The sequence below is a fragment of the Rhinopithecus bieti genome, unplaced genomic scaffold, assembly GCF_001698545.2.
Source record: "Rhinopithecus bieti isolate Rb0 unplaced genomic scaffold, ASM169854v2 scaffold_26504, whole genome shotgun sequence".
NCBI classification, from domain to species: domain Eukaryota; kingdom Metazoa; phylum Chordata; class Mammalia; order Primates; family Cercopithecidae; genus Rhinopithecus; species Rhinopithecus bieti.
The window spans coordinates 1,140,615-1,157,572 of NW_016812891.1; the positions used below are offsets into that span (position 1 = coordinate 1,140,615).

Genomic DNA, 16,958 nt, shown 5'->3' on the forward strand with positions numbered 1-16,958 from the left:
TGATTCTCTCCTGCCTCAGCCTCCTGAGTAGCTGGGATTACAGGTGCATGCCACCACGCCCGGCTAGTTTTTGTATTTTTTGTGGAGATGGGGTTTTGCCATGTTGGCCAGGCTGTTGACGAACTCCTGACCTCAAGTGATCTGCCTGCCTCAGCCTCCCAAAGTGCTGAGATTACAGGCGTGAACCACCATGCCCGACCTAACCTGAAAATTAAATCATCAAATGAAAGAGGCCAGAACCAAGAGAAATGCAGGAGAACAGAGCCTGGACCATCTCACTTCTGGACACTGGTTTATGTAAGCCAATAACATTTCTTATTGGTTAAGCCATTTTGAATTACAATTTCTGTTACTTGTAGCTAACATATTTTTAAATGAGACACTCGTTTAAAATCTTCAACAATCCTCCTTCCCAATGAAGTCCCCTTAAAAAAAAAGAAAAGAAAAGAAAATGTGGCACATATACACCATGGAATACTATGCAGCCATAAAAAGGATGAGTTCGTGTCCTTTGTAGGGATATGGATGCAGCTGGAAACCATCATTCTCAGTAAACTATCACAAGAACAAACAACCAAACACTGCATGTTCTCACTCATAGGTGAGAATTGAACAATGAGATCACTTGGATACAGGAACAGGAACATCACACACCGGGGCCTGTTGTGGGGTAGGAGGAGCGGGGAGGGTTAGCATTAGGAGATATACCTAATGTAAATGATGACTTAATGGGTGCAGCACACCAACATGGCACATGTATACATATGTAGCAAACCTGCACATTATGCACATGTACCCTAGAACTTAAAGCATATAAAAAAAAGTAAATGGACAAATGCTGTTTTATCCTCACACAATACACATGTTCCACCCTTCCTATTGCTGATGAGAAATATTGCATTAGATCATGTTATAAGAGTAATACAATAATTGAAGAAATCTGTGATTACATCTATGTGATGCTAATTTCAGGAGGTCCTGAGGATTGACTGCAGAGGGCCTGCAGGTACACGAATGTGTGTGCCTGTACCTGTCCCTGTGTGTAAAAGTAGCAAGTAAGGGTGCGAACACTGTTACTAGACCTCTCCTGGATGTTGCCAGCCCAGTACATTGCTAGGAACAAACAGCTACTTAACAAAAAGCCTTACCTGGATTGTAAGATTTCTGGGGCAGCTCCTCCAATGTATATATCTGTAAAAGGTATTTTCATCTTTTCATTATCCATGCTCTTGACATGCCTTCTGTCAACTACCAAGATCATTTTCTTATCATTGTGGTAAATGATTGAGATCTGGGAGAGATAATATATAGTAAGCCTTGATTAACTAATATTCAGTTCTTTGATGACTTCTATATATTTTAATTCTCCTGGCTATACTAGCTATTCTTCCATGCCTTTGTGCTTGTTTGTTCACAAAATGGGGAATAGATAGATTTTCTTTTCTCACAGACTTGAAAACTCTTGCTTCTACAAGTAGCAGTTCACATTTCCTGGGAAAGGAGGTCTGTATGAAGAGGGAGCCAGCCCAAGAAAAATTTTGCAATTAGACCTATTGTTTCCTCCTGCTCTTTCTGAGAGGATTCAGGAAAGAGCTATAAACAGGTGCCACTGTTCTCTTCTTTTTAAAAAACAACTTTATTCAAGTCTAGTTGATGTGCAAAGAACTATACATATTTTCTGTATGCAATTTGATGAGTTTGGACATATACAAACACTCATATCATTCCCACAATCAAGGTAAGAGACATATCACACATTTCCCAGCATTTCTTTGTGTCCCTTTGTGGTATGTGCGTGTGTGTGAGCATGTGTGTTAAGCACACTTAACATGAGATCTATCCTCAATAAATGTTAAATTAGTTATAACTGTAGGCTCCGTGCTGTACAGCAGATTTCAAGAACTTACTCACCTAGCACAACTGAAACTTTATACCCATTGAACAGCAATGTCTTATTTCCCCCATCCCTAACCCCTGGTGACCCCTATTGTATTCCCAAGCAGGTGCCTTCTGGAATCTAGATTGCATGTTACCAGGTGTAATTTTTTGGTGACACAGTGAGCAGTTCTAATGAATCTGCAAAAATGCTAGTCAGAGAAATAGTTAAAATATTCTTTTATTGTAAACCATTCTTATGAGGCTATGGACTTTGAACTGAAAAGGGAGATACAGTCTCCTACCCCTTGCATTTTGGTTCCACTTAAAAGATATTATGCCTTGTATACACTTTATCAAATTGTATATTTAAAATAGTTAATGAAAACGGATGAAGTATATTTTCAGTATTCTGCACATCTGTTTCAAAACTAAAGGGGATTCTTTGTGAGTTCTCTTTATAAGGAAAACTGTGCTATTATTTTCTACATGCTGGTTAAGTGGTTTAAAAGGAAATTCTGTATTTACTTATATTCTTGTTACATTTAGTGGGGCTCAAAGGACAAGCAAAAAAAATGGCTGCGTATCTACACTGGCGCATTCCACACGTGCACAGAAGCACTCTGGAGGAATACCAATTGAGATATTTAAGATTAATAGAAGCCTTCTGGTTAATGAAGCAATTAAAAGGAATCTCTCAGTGACAAATACATCCATTGTTTTAAAGCAAATGTCTTCCTGGGATTGAGAAGATGAGGGTCCTTCCGTTGCTCCTTAGATACGAAAGCTCTCAGTTTATTTACTGTCCTGCCTGTCTCATTTGACCGCCTGATTAGATCAACAGATCTAAGTATAAAAAACAAAAACAAAACCAACCAAACTACAATGATTTGTACCTCATGGTATTTTGCATCATTAATTTGAGCTTTCTTTAACGTATCTTCAAGATGCACAGGGCCACTGCTGAATCCAAAATCATAGAACACGTGTAGGTAACCATTGCGCATTTCCAGTCTGAAAAACATACTCTGGGGAGAGAAAGAAGTTGTAAGATAGGAACATCTGTTATGATGTGAGTAGAGTCAGTTTTAGCTGAATTTGAGAAATATGACTATATTCTTTGTTATTGGAGCTATTTGAAGACTAAGAAAGTCTTACAAAATTCTTATGAAATAAAAGTGACAACGGCTGGAAGTGGTGGCTCACACCTATAATCCTAGTTCTTTGGGAGACCGAGGCAGGTGGATCACTTGAGGCCAGGAGTTTGAGACCAGCCTGGCCAACATGGCAAAACCTCATCTCTACTAAAAATACAAAAACTAGCCAGGCATGGTGGCAGGCACCTGTAATCCCAGCTACCCGGGAGGCTGAGGCAGGAGAATCGCTTGAACCCAGGAGGTGGAAGTTACAGTGAGCCGGGATCATGCCACTGCACTCCAGACTGGGCTACAGAACGAGACTCTGTCTCAAAAAGAAAGTGACAACTATTTCCATATCAGCAGCTATTTCGCTTAATATATAAAAGTTAATTTTATACACAGTGTAAAGATTCTTCTTTTGTTTTCATTCTACTTTCTGAATTAATGGATGAAGTTTTAAGTCTACATTATTGCCCTTTAACAAAATCTTGAAAACAGAGTATAGTATACCATGTTTATTCAACTGCCTTGTCTTTAGGAAACTTTAAAAAGTTATAGCAGGCCAACAGATGTGACTGCATTTATTTTAGGTGAAAATTAGTAATATTAAAAAATAATTTCAAGGTATACTGAAAATAATTCTTCCATATTATCAGCAAATATGGATTTTAAAAAAGAAGTCCATTGCTGTATTGTTTTGAAACACTGGATTTACGTAAATAAATATAGAATTATTATGCACTTGGAACACATGATGTTTGAGAATCAAAGACATTTTGTAACACTCAGGTGACTTGCTGATGAGGTTTGCTTGTTTCAGAAGATAGTTCATAGATACAAGAAGTCAATGGATTTGAAAAATAAAGCATTGTGGCAAGGTCCCTATTCTATAGGAAGCGATCTCCTGAGTGGAGTTTGTGCATTCCTGGGACCATGGAAAACAACTTATTGGAGTTTAGGAAGAAAATATTTCAACTTTATACTAATTTTAAAACATCTAAAATAGAGAAGAAAACATTTCAACGTCCATTTATACTCACTAAAAAATCTAAAATAGAGAAAGAAACTAATTTTTAATATTTAATACATGAATTATTGACTGTGGGCCTTCATTTTATCCTTTTGTCAGACTTTCACAAAATTCACATAATGTGTGCGGGTTCCCAAGAGGGGTTCCACACTTGAAGGGTTGAAGGTAGCTCCTCATCCATTTCTTTGCTTCTCGCCTATTGCAATTTATTGCAGTTTATGTGTGGCTAGTTACATGGATTTAAGGGTGATATAACTGAAATAATAGGATATTTAGACGTGTACTGAGAGGGAGAGTGATGTGAAAACATTTTGAGACACACAGATATTTGCTGGCTACTTCCTACAAATTTCTGAAAATGCTGTCAAGTTTATAGGGGGTTACACATTTTTCTTTGTAACATGAATTATTCTAAATTTGCTGAACTTTATTTGTGATGAGAAATGTCTGACAGTAGTATGAAACCTACTAGTTAATTCAAAAACGAAACATACTGTGACATCAATGTAAGGGTATTATCATAATAATGGATGAGAAAGTAACTTTTTCTCTTTTTTTTAAGGACAGTTATACTGTGGAGAGATGGTTTTTTAAAAGATGTTTGGGAATTTTCTATTGTTAAGTGATTTTGTTGATGGGAACAATGCAAATGCAATCCCACAAAACTCTCCTATCAGTACTATTAAAACATTTGAGGGAAGAAATTTCTAAACTTTAGAAAATCTTTCAAATAAAGATTTTCAATAGCTTAGAACCCTTTTATTAAAGTTTACAAAATGATATCTGGTTAGCTTATAAGAATTAATATTAGAAAAAAGGAAACATACCAGTCAAATCTCAAAGACAGCCTTTGCCACCTGGTGAATGTGATTGAAAACTATTTGAGTTAGTAGGCACAGCTAATGATATGCTTCTTTCATTTTTTATTTTTGTGAGGTATCTTGTCTAGGTACAACAACCAATAAAATTAGTGTTGAAATAAACTGGACGTAGGACCAGACTTTTGAATCACTGTATCACAAAGAGTTTAAGAATTTTCGAAAATATTTAGCATATTTAATTACATTTTCTCACGAAAACTGTTTTGTTTGAGCGGTACAATAAAGTGCTATTAAAATAATTTCTAGTGAGAGAAAACATTTCCGTATCATTAGTAAATAAAAGTCAATTTACTCTTCATTTTAAATATATATAATCTTTTATTTTATCTTTATATAATTTGTCCTTTATCGCAAGCTTTGAATGTTTCATACGATATTTATATCTGTTTATAGTACACATATATTATTTATAAATAAAGATATATGTATGTGTGTACATACATAAATACTTATATACACACATATATACAAAGCATGCAAGCTTTGCTTTTAAATTGATTAGGGCATATGATTTGGAAAAGTTAGGAGCCCAGTGCAGAATTTCTGCAGACACGCTGCTCTCCTAGATCTTGGTGCTAATTTCCTCAAAGTTCTCTTAGTTTATTTATATCCAAAAATGTACTGTAGGGAAATGCATCTCAGGGTTGCTTTTATTTATTGCTGTCATTACTTTCCTGAAGAAGAAAATCCAATTTGACTTTCTAAACTAGAATTTCAGTTTGATGGCATGACACACTGGACCTGGGAAGGTTCCTGGAAACATGAGTAGCAGAAAGTAAAGGAAATAAAGGAAAAGTAGTAGGACTTGTATTTTTACTCACTCCATTGACCATCAGGAGAATAAGGCCGTTGTCAGCTGGTGTTCGAACTTCTATGTCAAAGCGAGTCACCTGACCAAATTTCCCTCTCTTTGTGATGTCTCTCACCACGGCATAACCAGAGCCATCGAAGAAGTAACTAGCAGCCCGGCTCTGAGTGAAGGCCAGCTTATCTCTGAAATGGAAACACAAGGGCCATTTGAACACTACAGTTTCTGTTATGCTTTTCAAGGGAAGCCCTTTTAACTCATTCTTCTAACATCTTCTGTGGACCTTACAACATTTAAATGAAGTCCTGTTGTCTGCACGGAACAGATAAAGAGGTATTTGTAGGTATGTTAAATGGATTGTTTTCTTCTCCATCCTGTGTGCTAAGACAACTGAAGTCTCCAGGGACACCCTAGTGCCTGGAATCCTAAATCAAGGCTGCAAACAAGTTGTTTGACACTTGATACTTGGGCATGCTCATCTATGATAGAGAATAGGTGAAGAGTTTTTTTGCAGGTATGACTTATGCAGTTTCAAACCTGGCTTCCCCAAAGACAAGTTTGAGAACCTGAATATTGACTCATACTTGTTCTATCTGCTGCTCTTGCATCAATGTCCAAGTCTTTAGTACTCTCAACTGTCTCTTACCGGGCACAGGGCACTGATGTGGAGGGGTCCATATTATAGATGTGCTTAAAGTTGTACAAGCTGATCACATCATTATTCAAAGTGGCCAGTTCCAGGCAGCCAACGAAGCCAGGCAGGTTTAAGCTGTGAGGGAGCTGTTCAATAGAAAAAGCAAAACCAACTGTCTCCTGGTCATGTTTTACTCAGACATTACAGAACAGACAATGCAACTAACAGTAGGTCAAGGAGACCTACCCCTTCGTAGAAATGTCTTTCTAGACCCGAGTGTGTTTATGCCAAATCATTTAGATATGCAGTAACTTGTCAGTTGTGCAAATCTTAGCAGAGAAAGTGGGACTTACTGAGCATAGATTATGTGCTGGTCATAGGCTGGACAGTGAATTCATGACAAAAATCAGTCCTTATGCCAGCTTTGTGAGGTAGGTATTCTTGTTCTCATATAATGAGAGGGAAAATAGTCCTCAAAGAAAATCCAATCATGTGCCCATAACTAGTAATAATAGTCCTGAAATTGGAAGCCCAGATCAACTTCTCATCTTCTTTGACCTATCCTTTATCCCCTCTTCATCAGATTTCATACTCTCTCCTAGGTTCCACCCCCTCTCTCATCCCAGATACTTTATTTCATACCTGTATTAGGTGAGATAACTGAATTTTTGAAACCACCACTGCAAAGCTGAAGATTAGATCTAAACTGTGCTGACACCACAAGCTATGGACATTCCTGTGGCAGGTGGGGGTAATATTAATTACATATGCATGTATCAGAATGAATGAACGGATCTTCAGGAGTCAGCTATAACTTGAAAGCATTGACATTATGAAAATATGAGTAGCATAGACCAGATTTACACATCAGGTTTATAGATTCTGGTTCAGCATTCTACTCCCCGCAGAAGTAAGCTCTTAAAGTGATATCAGCAACCCCCAAGTCATTATAGGTTTATGGATTTATAAAAACAATTACTGTAGATTTGTAATAGGTCAAAATATAGCTGTATGGCTGACCTTGAAGTTGGAAGGCACTCCACCAACATAAAACACCGTGTCCTCGGGGTCCAGGTCCAGCAGGGAGTCATCTCCTGAAAATTCCCCCTTTTTAATGAACTTTTCCTCTGCTGTGCTACTTAGACTCGGGACTGTTAAAAACACCTTTCCATGTTTTCCCACCCTATTGAGATAAATAATTTTCATGTGTTATTATATAATTTATAGAAAATACTTTTTAAATGTCAAAATGTTAATGTTTCCTCATCACAAAATGGGTAATTTAATTTTGTGACACTAATAAGCATTTATAAAACATCACAATCAATGGGAAAGAGAAGAAAGACATTTCATTTTGAAATTAATTCATGGATTGGCCAGGTAAAATCTAATAATCAGATCGTGATTTAGAAATGACTTTTTTTTCTTTTCTACTAAGGTGTTTGGGAAAGAATACAAGAATAATGGAAGAAAAGGGAGCAAGAATAAAGGCAGGAAAATGCTATTTATAACTTCCACAGGAAGACTGCGTGGGTGTGTGTGTGTGTGCACGTGCGTGTGTTCAACAGGTTTCTTGTGAATTGTGCATATATGCCCTGTGTCTTGGATTCACTGTACCTTTCAATCTTGACAATGCTGAAGTAAGCAGGCCAGGAACTGACGGGCTTGGAGTCCAGGGGAATCTCCACGTCTTTGGTTCCCAAATTATAGATGTATACCAGGTTATCATTTTTTATTGCAAGACCCATATACTCTTTTTTGGCCTGAAATATCAAGAAGAAGTCATTTAAATAAAATTCATATGAATGAACATCATCTTTTTTAAAGGACAATCAGAAATCCAAATACTTGGGTATATACAAGTGACTTCTGGCCTGAATTATTACCCATGAGACCAGGCAGTGGCTCTTCCTCTCCAGCCTCCCTGTAGCCACATGAGAGTCTGCTGGCCCCATCCTTGCTCAGGCTCATGGAAATTTGTTGGCTACCAGGAATGGGCTAATTTTTTGAGGCTACCCAGGGATATAATATAGCCTGACAGTACTGTTTATTATGCAACCCCAAACAGGATTCAGCAGCAAACAGAATAGGCTTCTGTCTTTCTGAAAGTCTTTGAGGTATTCCATTCACTCATCAAAGTTAGCAGTGCGATGGTAATAGGAAACAATCCCCACAATTTCCCACACAGAGAAAAATTACTTGTTCTTGAGTCATTCTTTTAATCTTGTCATTAAAATGAGATCTTCTGAGTTATCAGAATGGGCATTGTTTTGGTTCATTTGCCTAGTAGTTTTATTTTAGGCAAGAGAAAAAGCAGCTTTCCTTGTAAATATTATCCCCTCCTTTCAAACTCATGTGCTTACATTTTTGCTTCCAAGGTACAGGATAAACTGATCTGCAGTCTCGGTCAGTTCTGGCTGCTTCACAGGGGGTTTCATGTACAGGCTCAGAGACGTAAAAGCCTTTAAGTCATCCATACTGGTTCTCGGGTGCACTTCCACAGCTGACTGGCCATCAAACATCATGGAGACTTGGATCTGGAGTTACACAATGGTTTCATTAACAGTGCTTTGTAGAAATGGGCAGAATGCTTTCCTGTGGTTCTCAGTGGTCTTCCCTCATTCGTGACAGGGGCCTCTAAGCTCTCTTAACCTCCATGCCTTTAGTTATTCACTCACATCCTCCCCTAGTTGAAGAGAAGACTCAGAGCAGATTGTGATATAGTTGTTTAAAGTGGGGTGAAAGAAAGCAAAAAACGTGGTGACAAAGTAGATCCAAGAATGAGGATAAATATGAATTCCACAACAAACGGCGTACTCGGTTTGGGTGAACTAAACAACTTGCTCAAGTTGTTTGGTCAGTATACAATTCACAAGGCTCACACAATTTATATAAAACTAATTGGGAGAAGTAGAACTAATTTCAGTTGCTAATACAGCTGGGACTTTCTCCCTAGGGTCCTCGTAAAAGGGGCATGGGGTGAGACTGTGAGCAACATCCTTGCCCTTGTCTGCACAGTTGGGAGGGGTCTGGACTAGCTTTATAGTCTCAGACCAGATGGGCTCTGCCTCTTCCTAGCTGTGTAACCTTGAGCAAGTCACTTAACCTTCAGTTTCCTCATCTGTGAAACGAGGATAATAAATTTGTCGTGAGCATGAAATACGATGATAACTCTAAAGTGCTTTCCAGTGCCTGGCCCTACCATTATAATAACTGTAATAATGAGTTCATAAGGTGCCTCTTATAATGGCTCACAGAAAGGCATCACAACAAAGCACAATGCAGTAAGTGCATTTCTCAGAGGCCCAATAGGATATGCTGAACGGGTCTGATTCAGGGGTAACTTGTAGAGTACTTACAAGTGGATGGATTGTGTATACTTGTGCCATTTATCTGAATCTTTCCGAATGATTAGACATCTTTACATTCATTTACTAATGTTGATTTGGCTAATGTGGGTGGTCAGTGAGCTCAGGCTCTATATTCCCAAATGACTGGAGTGCAGCTGTCCTATGTTACCAGTTGAGTAAAAACTAATACATCTTTTTTTTTTTTGAGACACAGTCTCACTGTCACCCAGGCCAGAATGCAGTAGCACAATGTCAGCTCACTGCAACCTCTGCCTCCCAGGTTCAAACAATCCTTGTGCCTCAGCCTCCCGAGTAACTGGGACTACAGGTGTGTACCACCATGCCCAGCCAATTTGTGTATTTTTGGTAGAGACAGGGTTTTGCCATGTTGGCCAGGCTGGTCTCAAACTCCTGGACTCAAGAGATCTGCACACCTTGGCCTCCCAAAGTGCTGAGATTACAGGCATGAGCCACCGAGCCTGGCCAAGACCAATACATCTTAATAAACAAGACGCATGGGGGATTAAAGTCTTACATTAATAAGTGAGAGTCTGAGAATAGTGCATGTCTGCATGAAAAGCATCTCACTCGGGGGCACTGAGTGAGCTCCCAGCTCCCAAAGGTAGGGCTAAGTCTGTCTTCAGCAAATGGTCTTAGGTGATTAAGGTCCCAAAGTCATACTCTTTATAGCAATAATATTATAAGAAAGCACTCATCAAAACCTAGCTTTTAGAATGCCATTTCTTGATGTACGTTTAGATAAGCCTTTTTTGAAAATGTTCACTGGGGCATCTAAATAAGGTAATTTGTGACAGGGGACCATTTATCACCACTTAAAAGTCAGGTCTATTTACCAAGAATAATCTTCTACAGTACAAAATAGTTGATTTCTAAAGCTTATTTCTGTCAGTAATTAGGACCAGTAGTCTGCTCAGGCTGATTCTTAATTGAGAAAATAAAACCATATACTTTGTTCATAAAAAGAGAGTCTGGTCTATGAATCAATTAAAAAAATTCAAGAGGTCCAAGAACAAGCTCCACTTTGCCACATTGAAAAGTAATTGCTGTGTCAGGAGATGTTCCTACAAATGCCGGCTCTAGTTATCTTGTGCTCGGTTGCTTCTATGTGTCGCAAAACAGTGTCTTTGTTGAGTTTATTCCTCTTAGCCAGTACGTGATTTCTCAGTCAACCCTGCGGGCGGTCAGTAAAAGCTTCCGCGTAATTTGTGTTGTATCAGAGAATTTCTTGAAGGGGTAGGACAGATGGGATAGATTATTCCATTGTGGTGATTGCACTAAAGTAGCTGTTAAAATAACAAAATATAAGAACGAATTGAGGCTTTTATTGAGGATTTACTTGATTTCTTTGGCTATATTAGCTTTATTGACTAGTTTAACTCTGTGGTTTTTAAACCTGACTACACCTTAGAATAACCTGGGAGCTTTAAAGAACATACAGGTACTGAGCCCTTCCTCTATAGAGTCTGATCTATTGCTTTCAGGTTGGGACCAGGAGTTGGTTTCATTGTCAATGCTCCTCATGTGTTTCTAATTAGCAAATGGGGCTGAGAACTACTGAGTTGGAGAATACAGTGGAAAGGTCCAGGCTCTGGAAGCTGCCCAAGCAGTTGGAGCTCAGCTTCGTGTTATTATTATCACTGAGTGACTGATGAGTCTTTTCATCAGTTACCTTGCTGGCAACACTTCTGGTCTGAGCAATGAGCTCTCGGATCCTCTGGATGCTGGCAGAAACGTTGCTTGCAGGCCGCTTCTGCTCAACTGTACGAAGCTGATCCAGGAGCTGAGGGACAACCTCTGTCAGATTTCTTACTGCAGTTAATAAAAATTAATCACTTGAGTAAATATCTCAATATTAAGCATATTTCAAGAATCAGATGTAGACAACAAACACGGATTACATATGGTAGAACAATAAGAAATTATTTTTAATCCTGCAAAATTAATAGTAAAGCCTGTAAGGTACATGAATGTGCTTTGGTCAAGGAATAGGTCGAGGCAGACATCTGGGCCAGAGTGACTCAGTGAGTTTAGGGCACAGGTGCACACTCCATTTGTTATATAACCTATTTGTAAGCACATACTTGGCTGAGAGCCACTGTTGCTTGAAAAGCTGCCCTGCTGATGCCATGCACAGGGCACATGCACTTGCACCCAGAGAAAGAGAGAGTGCCAAGGTGGCCTGTCTTGCAGATGGACAGAGGGAGAGCCAGGGCTCAACATGGCTCGCGGATGTGCTGGTGCCCAAAGAGAGAGTAACGCTACTGACCCCTGTAAGGGAGAGGCAGTTGCCTTGAAGGCAGGCAGTGGGGAGCCGGGAACCGACTTGTGCCCAGAGAGAGTTCAGCTGTTGACCCTGAAGGCAAGGGAGAGCCGGCTGCGCAGCTGTGTGTGGGAGCAGCCCGAGCAAGCAGCCGAGACACAGCAGACAGTGTGAGAGAGCTTCTGATGAGAGAGCTGCTGAATAAAACTACATTTCACCTGTTTACATCCCCCAAGTGTTCTTGCAGCTATCTGCCATCCACCCACTCCCCTCAGACCTCAGCGTGGGCTCGAACCTGACCCAAGCATGACATTTGGCATAGTTGTGGACCTAACAAAGCCCAAAGCACAATTCGTTCCTGTTTTTGTGAAATTTATAATACTTATTGATCTAAAAATTGTATGTAGAGCAAGCTAACTTTTTCTAAAGGGCAGCATCCACGGTATATATACAAATGTTCCTTTAACCATAAAGCACGGGTTCTGCTTGCATTTCTAATATAACTGATATAACAGGTAAAGAGGAATACTGGGAAAAAAGGTGGGAAGATTGTTTTCCAGAATGTCCATGCACACATCATGCTGCTGCTACTGTCCCAGAAGACAGCACTAAATGGAGGAAACAGGTAGCACCCAGAAAAGTGGCAATTGTGCCAAGGTAGGGGTAGGCGGCCATGGTCTGTGGGTGCAGACAAGGGTGATGCTACAAGCAGATCATAGTGACCTTTTATTTCTTTTTACTCTTGGACATCTTGCTGGAGAACAAAACCACCTCTGGGTGTTGGGGGTTGAGGGAAACAGCAAAAGAGGAAGTGGCCGGAGCGGGAGACAACACTCCCCTTGACTCAGTCTAGTGCAGCTGTGCCCCATAAGGCTGACACTGACTACTGCTTATGTCCTTCTTTTTGAATGCATAACTTAAACATAGAAAAGAGCGTGAGTCAGCTGGGCGTGGTGGCTCACTCCTGTAATCCCAGAACTTTGGGAGGCCAAGGCTGGTGGATCACCTGAGGTCCGGAGGTTGAGACCAGCCTGGCCAACATAGCAAAACCCCGTCTCTACTAAAAATATAAAAATTAGCCAGGTGTGGTGGTGTGCGCCTGTAATCCCAGCTACTCGGGAGGCTGAGGCAGGAGAATTGCTGGAACCCAAGAGGCAGAGGTTGTAGTGAGCCGAGATCACACCACTGTACTCCAGCCTGGGCGACAGAGCGAGACTCTGTCTCAAAAAAAAAAAAAAAAAAAAAACACCAGTCATAAGGATACAGCTTGATGAGAAGAGAAACTCAAAACAAAGAGAATGGCATAACTTTTTCCAGAGTTTCATTGACTGAACAGTGGTTCTTAAAGTGTGGTTCCCAGACAAGCAGCATCAGCATCACCAGGAACTTGTCAGAAATGCAAATTCTTGGCCCTGTCCCAAGCCCACTGAATCAGCAGTTCCAGGAGTGGGATCCAGCAGCCTGTGTTTAACAAGCCCTCCAGGTGATTCTAATGCACACTAGTATTTGAGAACCATTGGCTCAGAGACAAATACTTCTGAGGTATTCTCTTACCTAAGGGCAGGGCCATGGTCATTAAGCATTAGTAGCTGGGCAAGAGCAAGCCTCTTCCTAGAGAAGAACTAAACTCAGATTCAGGAGACTATGTCAGTGCAGACCAAGGAAACACCCCTTCTCTGTGCTTAGGACACACGGTGTTTCTCCAGCACAAGGAATAGAATTCAGTAAAATAATAGCAACTATTAGTTTATGATATTGATTAATACAGAGGTAAATATTTAGTGTTTGGATCACTGACAACAACATTTATTTTATAGTATACTAGTCTTTAAAAACTAGACATAATATACTTAATGAATCATGTTAGATGTTGATTATGGAAATGTATATAAGACAGAGTCCCCCTGCTCCCTACAATCAATTATCTCAGCAAAAGGGGGCCACCTTATATTAGAGTATTTATAAAGTTTCTTACATTATGGTATCCTCTTTCATTTACTTTGTTTTGAACCACAAAATGCTATTTGAGAAAAGCACAGTAAACAATTTCAATTTTTTGAAAGTTCTGGATGCTTATTGGAATCACTTGATAAAACTGGTAAAAAATGGAAGAAAGAATGTAACACAGATTTGGTACATGTTCCCAAGGCAATATCATTATAAATGTAATAGTTGAATTTCATGTAGGCAAATCTTTTAAAGACAAAATTTTAAAAGCACCTCCATGAGTGGTTACATGGAAGAAATGAACATATACTTAAAAGATCATTATAAAAGAGCGATTTTACTGTTATGGGAATCGGTATTTGTAAATTGGAATAAAATTTGTAGTGGCGGGTCATATATGGATTTATGACCTCTCTTAATTCAGATGCAAATGAAGGTAATATTGTATGCAAAACTATATTGGAGAACAAAAAGTTCTAGTCATGATATTGTCATGATATTGACAGACATTGTTATTTAAGAGGTTATGAAGGGATTGGATAAAATGTGAGAATGGAAAAGGAACATTTCACAAGTACTGCAAGGTTCTAATATCTACAAAATAAATTAGGCGGACATGAAAATATTTCATTTTCATTTCTATAGAACTGTATATTCAAGTTGGCCAACATGCTATTCTTAATAGAAAGCTAGAGTTATGTTTGGCCATGTTTAGTACTTGTTGGTAATAACCTGTTTTACGCAGAAAAAGAAAAAGCAATGTTGCCTAGTAAAAGCAATGCCATTTAGTAATTTTTTTCCTAAAAGCTAAACAGTATTGTGTTAGGATTATTTACACAACATTTGATTAACCTTGTTCCCTAAAGGATAAATCTTACATTGACACAATTGCTACCATTATTTCACATAGAAAAAATTATGACTCTTTACCAATCTATCTAGTGTTCATGCAAAATATATGTATGTTTCTCATATGTATTCAGACAGGTATAGATAGATAGATAGATGAACAGAGCAAAACCTTTTCTTTTCTAAGCTAACTTCTATAATTTTCAAATCTAAAACCCAAATGAAGAAAACTGTTTTTTGACAAAAGATGTATAGAGTTTAATGGCCAATTCCTTAATTAGATTTAAATTGTGAAATTTCTAAGTGATACCTGCATCCCTAGCAGAGTCCACTGCAGTGTTGTAAGCAGAAGAGTCAAAATGTTGAAGATTCTGTGACCAGTTGGTTAGATTGTTGGCCATGGGGGCGGTGGCCTGCTGCACCTCCATCATCGTCCTGTTGGCTTCCTCGGTGATCAGCCTGGACTGCCCCAGGCGCTGCTGGGCATCCCCTTTACACAGAGCATAGGGTCATTCACTTTGCAGAGAAGCCGGACATTTGCTGGGGAACACTAACACCCCTTTAACGCTTCAATGAAATAGATCTCACATTTTGGGCCCTTAAGCAAAAGTAAGATTTTTAGATAACCATGTGGCTCACTGAAAACATTTCCAAAATAAGAGATAAATTTAAAAAGAAGATTAATTGTATTTTCTGTAACCTGGTGAGAAAGCCATAGAAAATGCATATGAGATTTTAACTCATAAAAGGTTTGTGTCTGAAATTAATTGCAAATATCACTTTCTTTTCTGAAAAGTAGGCTTGTGGAACACTTTTGCCATAAAATGATGCTATAGAAATTAATTAATAAAGAAAGGTGTTTTAACAGAAAAAAAAAGCAAATTTCAAAGAGTTTTGTTAGTGAATTCTCATTTTGTTAAAAATTACATCTGTAAAATAACCATAATGTAAATTTACAACAAAATATTTTATCTAGGGGATGGGATTATAGGTGATTTTCTTCTTTATTTTCAGAATTTTCTAACATTTCTATAAAAATAATTTATTATTTTTGTAATATTATAGTTCACTTAGGTGATTTTATAACTTCAAATTTTATACATTTGAAGTTATGCCCTAATTTGGTTATTGGATTGGTTATATGCCCTAATTTGGTTATTGGATTTCTTTGGCCCCAACTGTAACATAATTATAACTGTAAAACAATTATAAATTTGAAGTTATACCATCACCTAAGTGAATTCTGATTATTTTTGTTATAAAATAATACTTAATTTAATAATATATAAATAATAAATAATTTATTAAAGTGAGGATATATTTCATTTAGCCTCACATATTCTGGATTCTGATAAATGCTGGTTTGAATGCTGAATCTGCTTCTTACTGGCTGTGCTTGTTGCAAGTTTCCTAACCTTGATGAACCTCAGGGTTCACATCAGCCTGAAGGCAATAGTGGTACTTATCCCCGTGACATAAAGTATTAATATGTTTGGCTGTGTTCCCACCCAAATCTCATCCATAATCCTTATGTGTTATGGGAGGGATGGGTGGGAGATCATTGAATCATGGGGGCAGTTTCCCCATATTATTCTTGTGATAGCGAGTTCTCATGAGATCTGTGGTTTTATAAGTGTCTGGCATTTCCCCTTTGCTCAGCAATCTTTCTCTCTCCTGCCGCCCTGTAAAGAGGTGCTTTCTGCCATGATCGTAGGTTTTCTGAGGCCTCCCCAGCCATGCAAAACTGTTAGTCAATTAAACCTCTTTTCTTGTAAATTACCCAGTGTTGGGTATTTCTTCATAACAGTGTGAGAACGGACTAACACAGGTATGTTGAACACTTAGGACAGCGCCCAGCTCACACTAAGCATCAATAAACAGTCACTCTGATGATGGTGATGATGAGGCTTCTCCGTGAAGGACCACTCACCTGGCCAGAGCTTTGATGCACTGTAGCACTGTAGCTAGGATTTGCTCATTCTAGTAAAACACGCGTATGCTACACTAGTGTTTTAACTTTCACTGTGCCAAGGAAGGCACATCTGCTTCCAATCGCATCTATCTAAGATACCACTGCAGTCCCAGATTAAGCAAAACATGTGCTTTTGTTTCTCTGTTTGGGCTTGCTGGTCTCCCTGGTCTCTATTTAGTCTCTGTTTGGGCC

General features: G+C 38.8%; 1 protein-coding gene across 4 annotated transcripts in view; it reads right to left on the reverse strand.

Moving 5' to 3' along the window:
- LAMA4 (laminin subunit alpha 4) overlaps positions 1-16,958 on the reverse strand; it is a 150,826-nt gene that overhangs the window by 29,097 nt on the left and 104,771 nt on the right. For all 4 annotated transcript variants that reach the window (XM_017847108.1, XM_017847107.1, XM_017847109.1 and 1 more), the window contains exons 18-26: positions 15,105-15,284; positions 11,408-11,547; positions 8,731-8,904; positions 7,985-8,130; positions 7,388-7,550; positions 6,380-6,513; positions 5,747-5,918; positions 2,772-2,903; positions 1,149-1,291 (exon numbers count right to left, since the gene is read on the reverse strand). In XM_017847108.1, the coding sequence (XP_017702597.1) occupies positions 1,149-1,291; positions 2,772-2,903; positions 5,747-5,918; positions 6,380-6,513; positions 7,388-7,550; positions 7,985-8,130; positions 8,731-8,904; positions 11,408-11,547; positions 15,105-15,284 (1,384 nt within the window). The remainder of the gene's footprint in view (positions 1-1,148; positions 1,292-2,771; positions 2,904-5,746; positions 5,919-6,379; positions 6,514-7,387; positions 7,551-7,984; positions 8,131-8,730; positions 8,905-11,407; positions 11,548-15,104; positions 15,285-16,958) is intronic.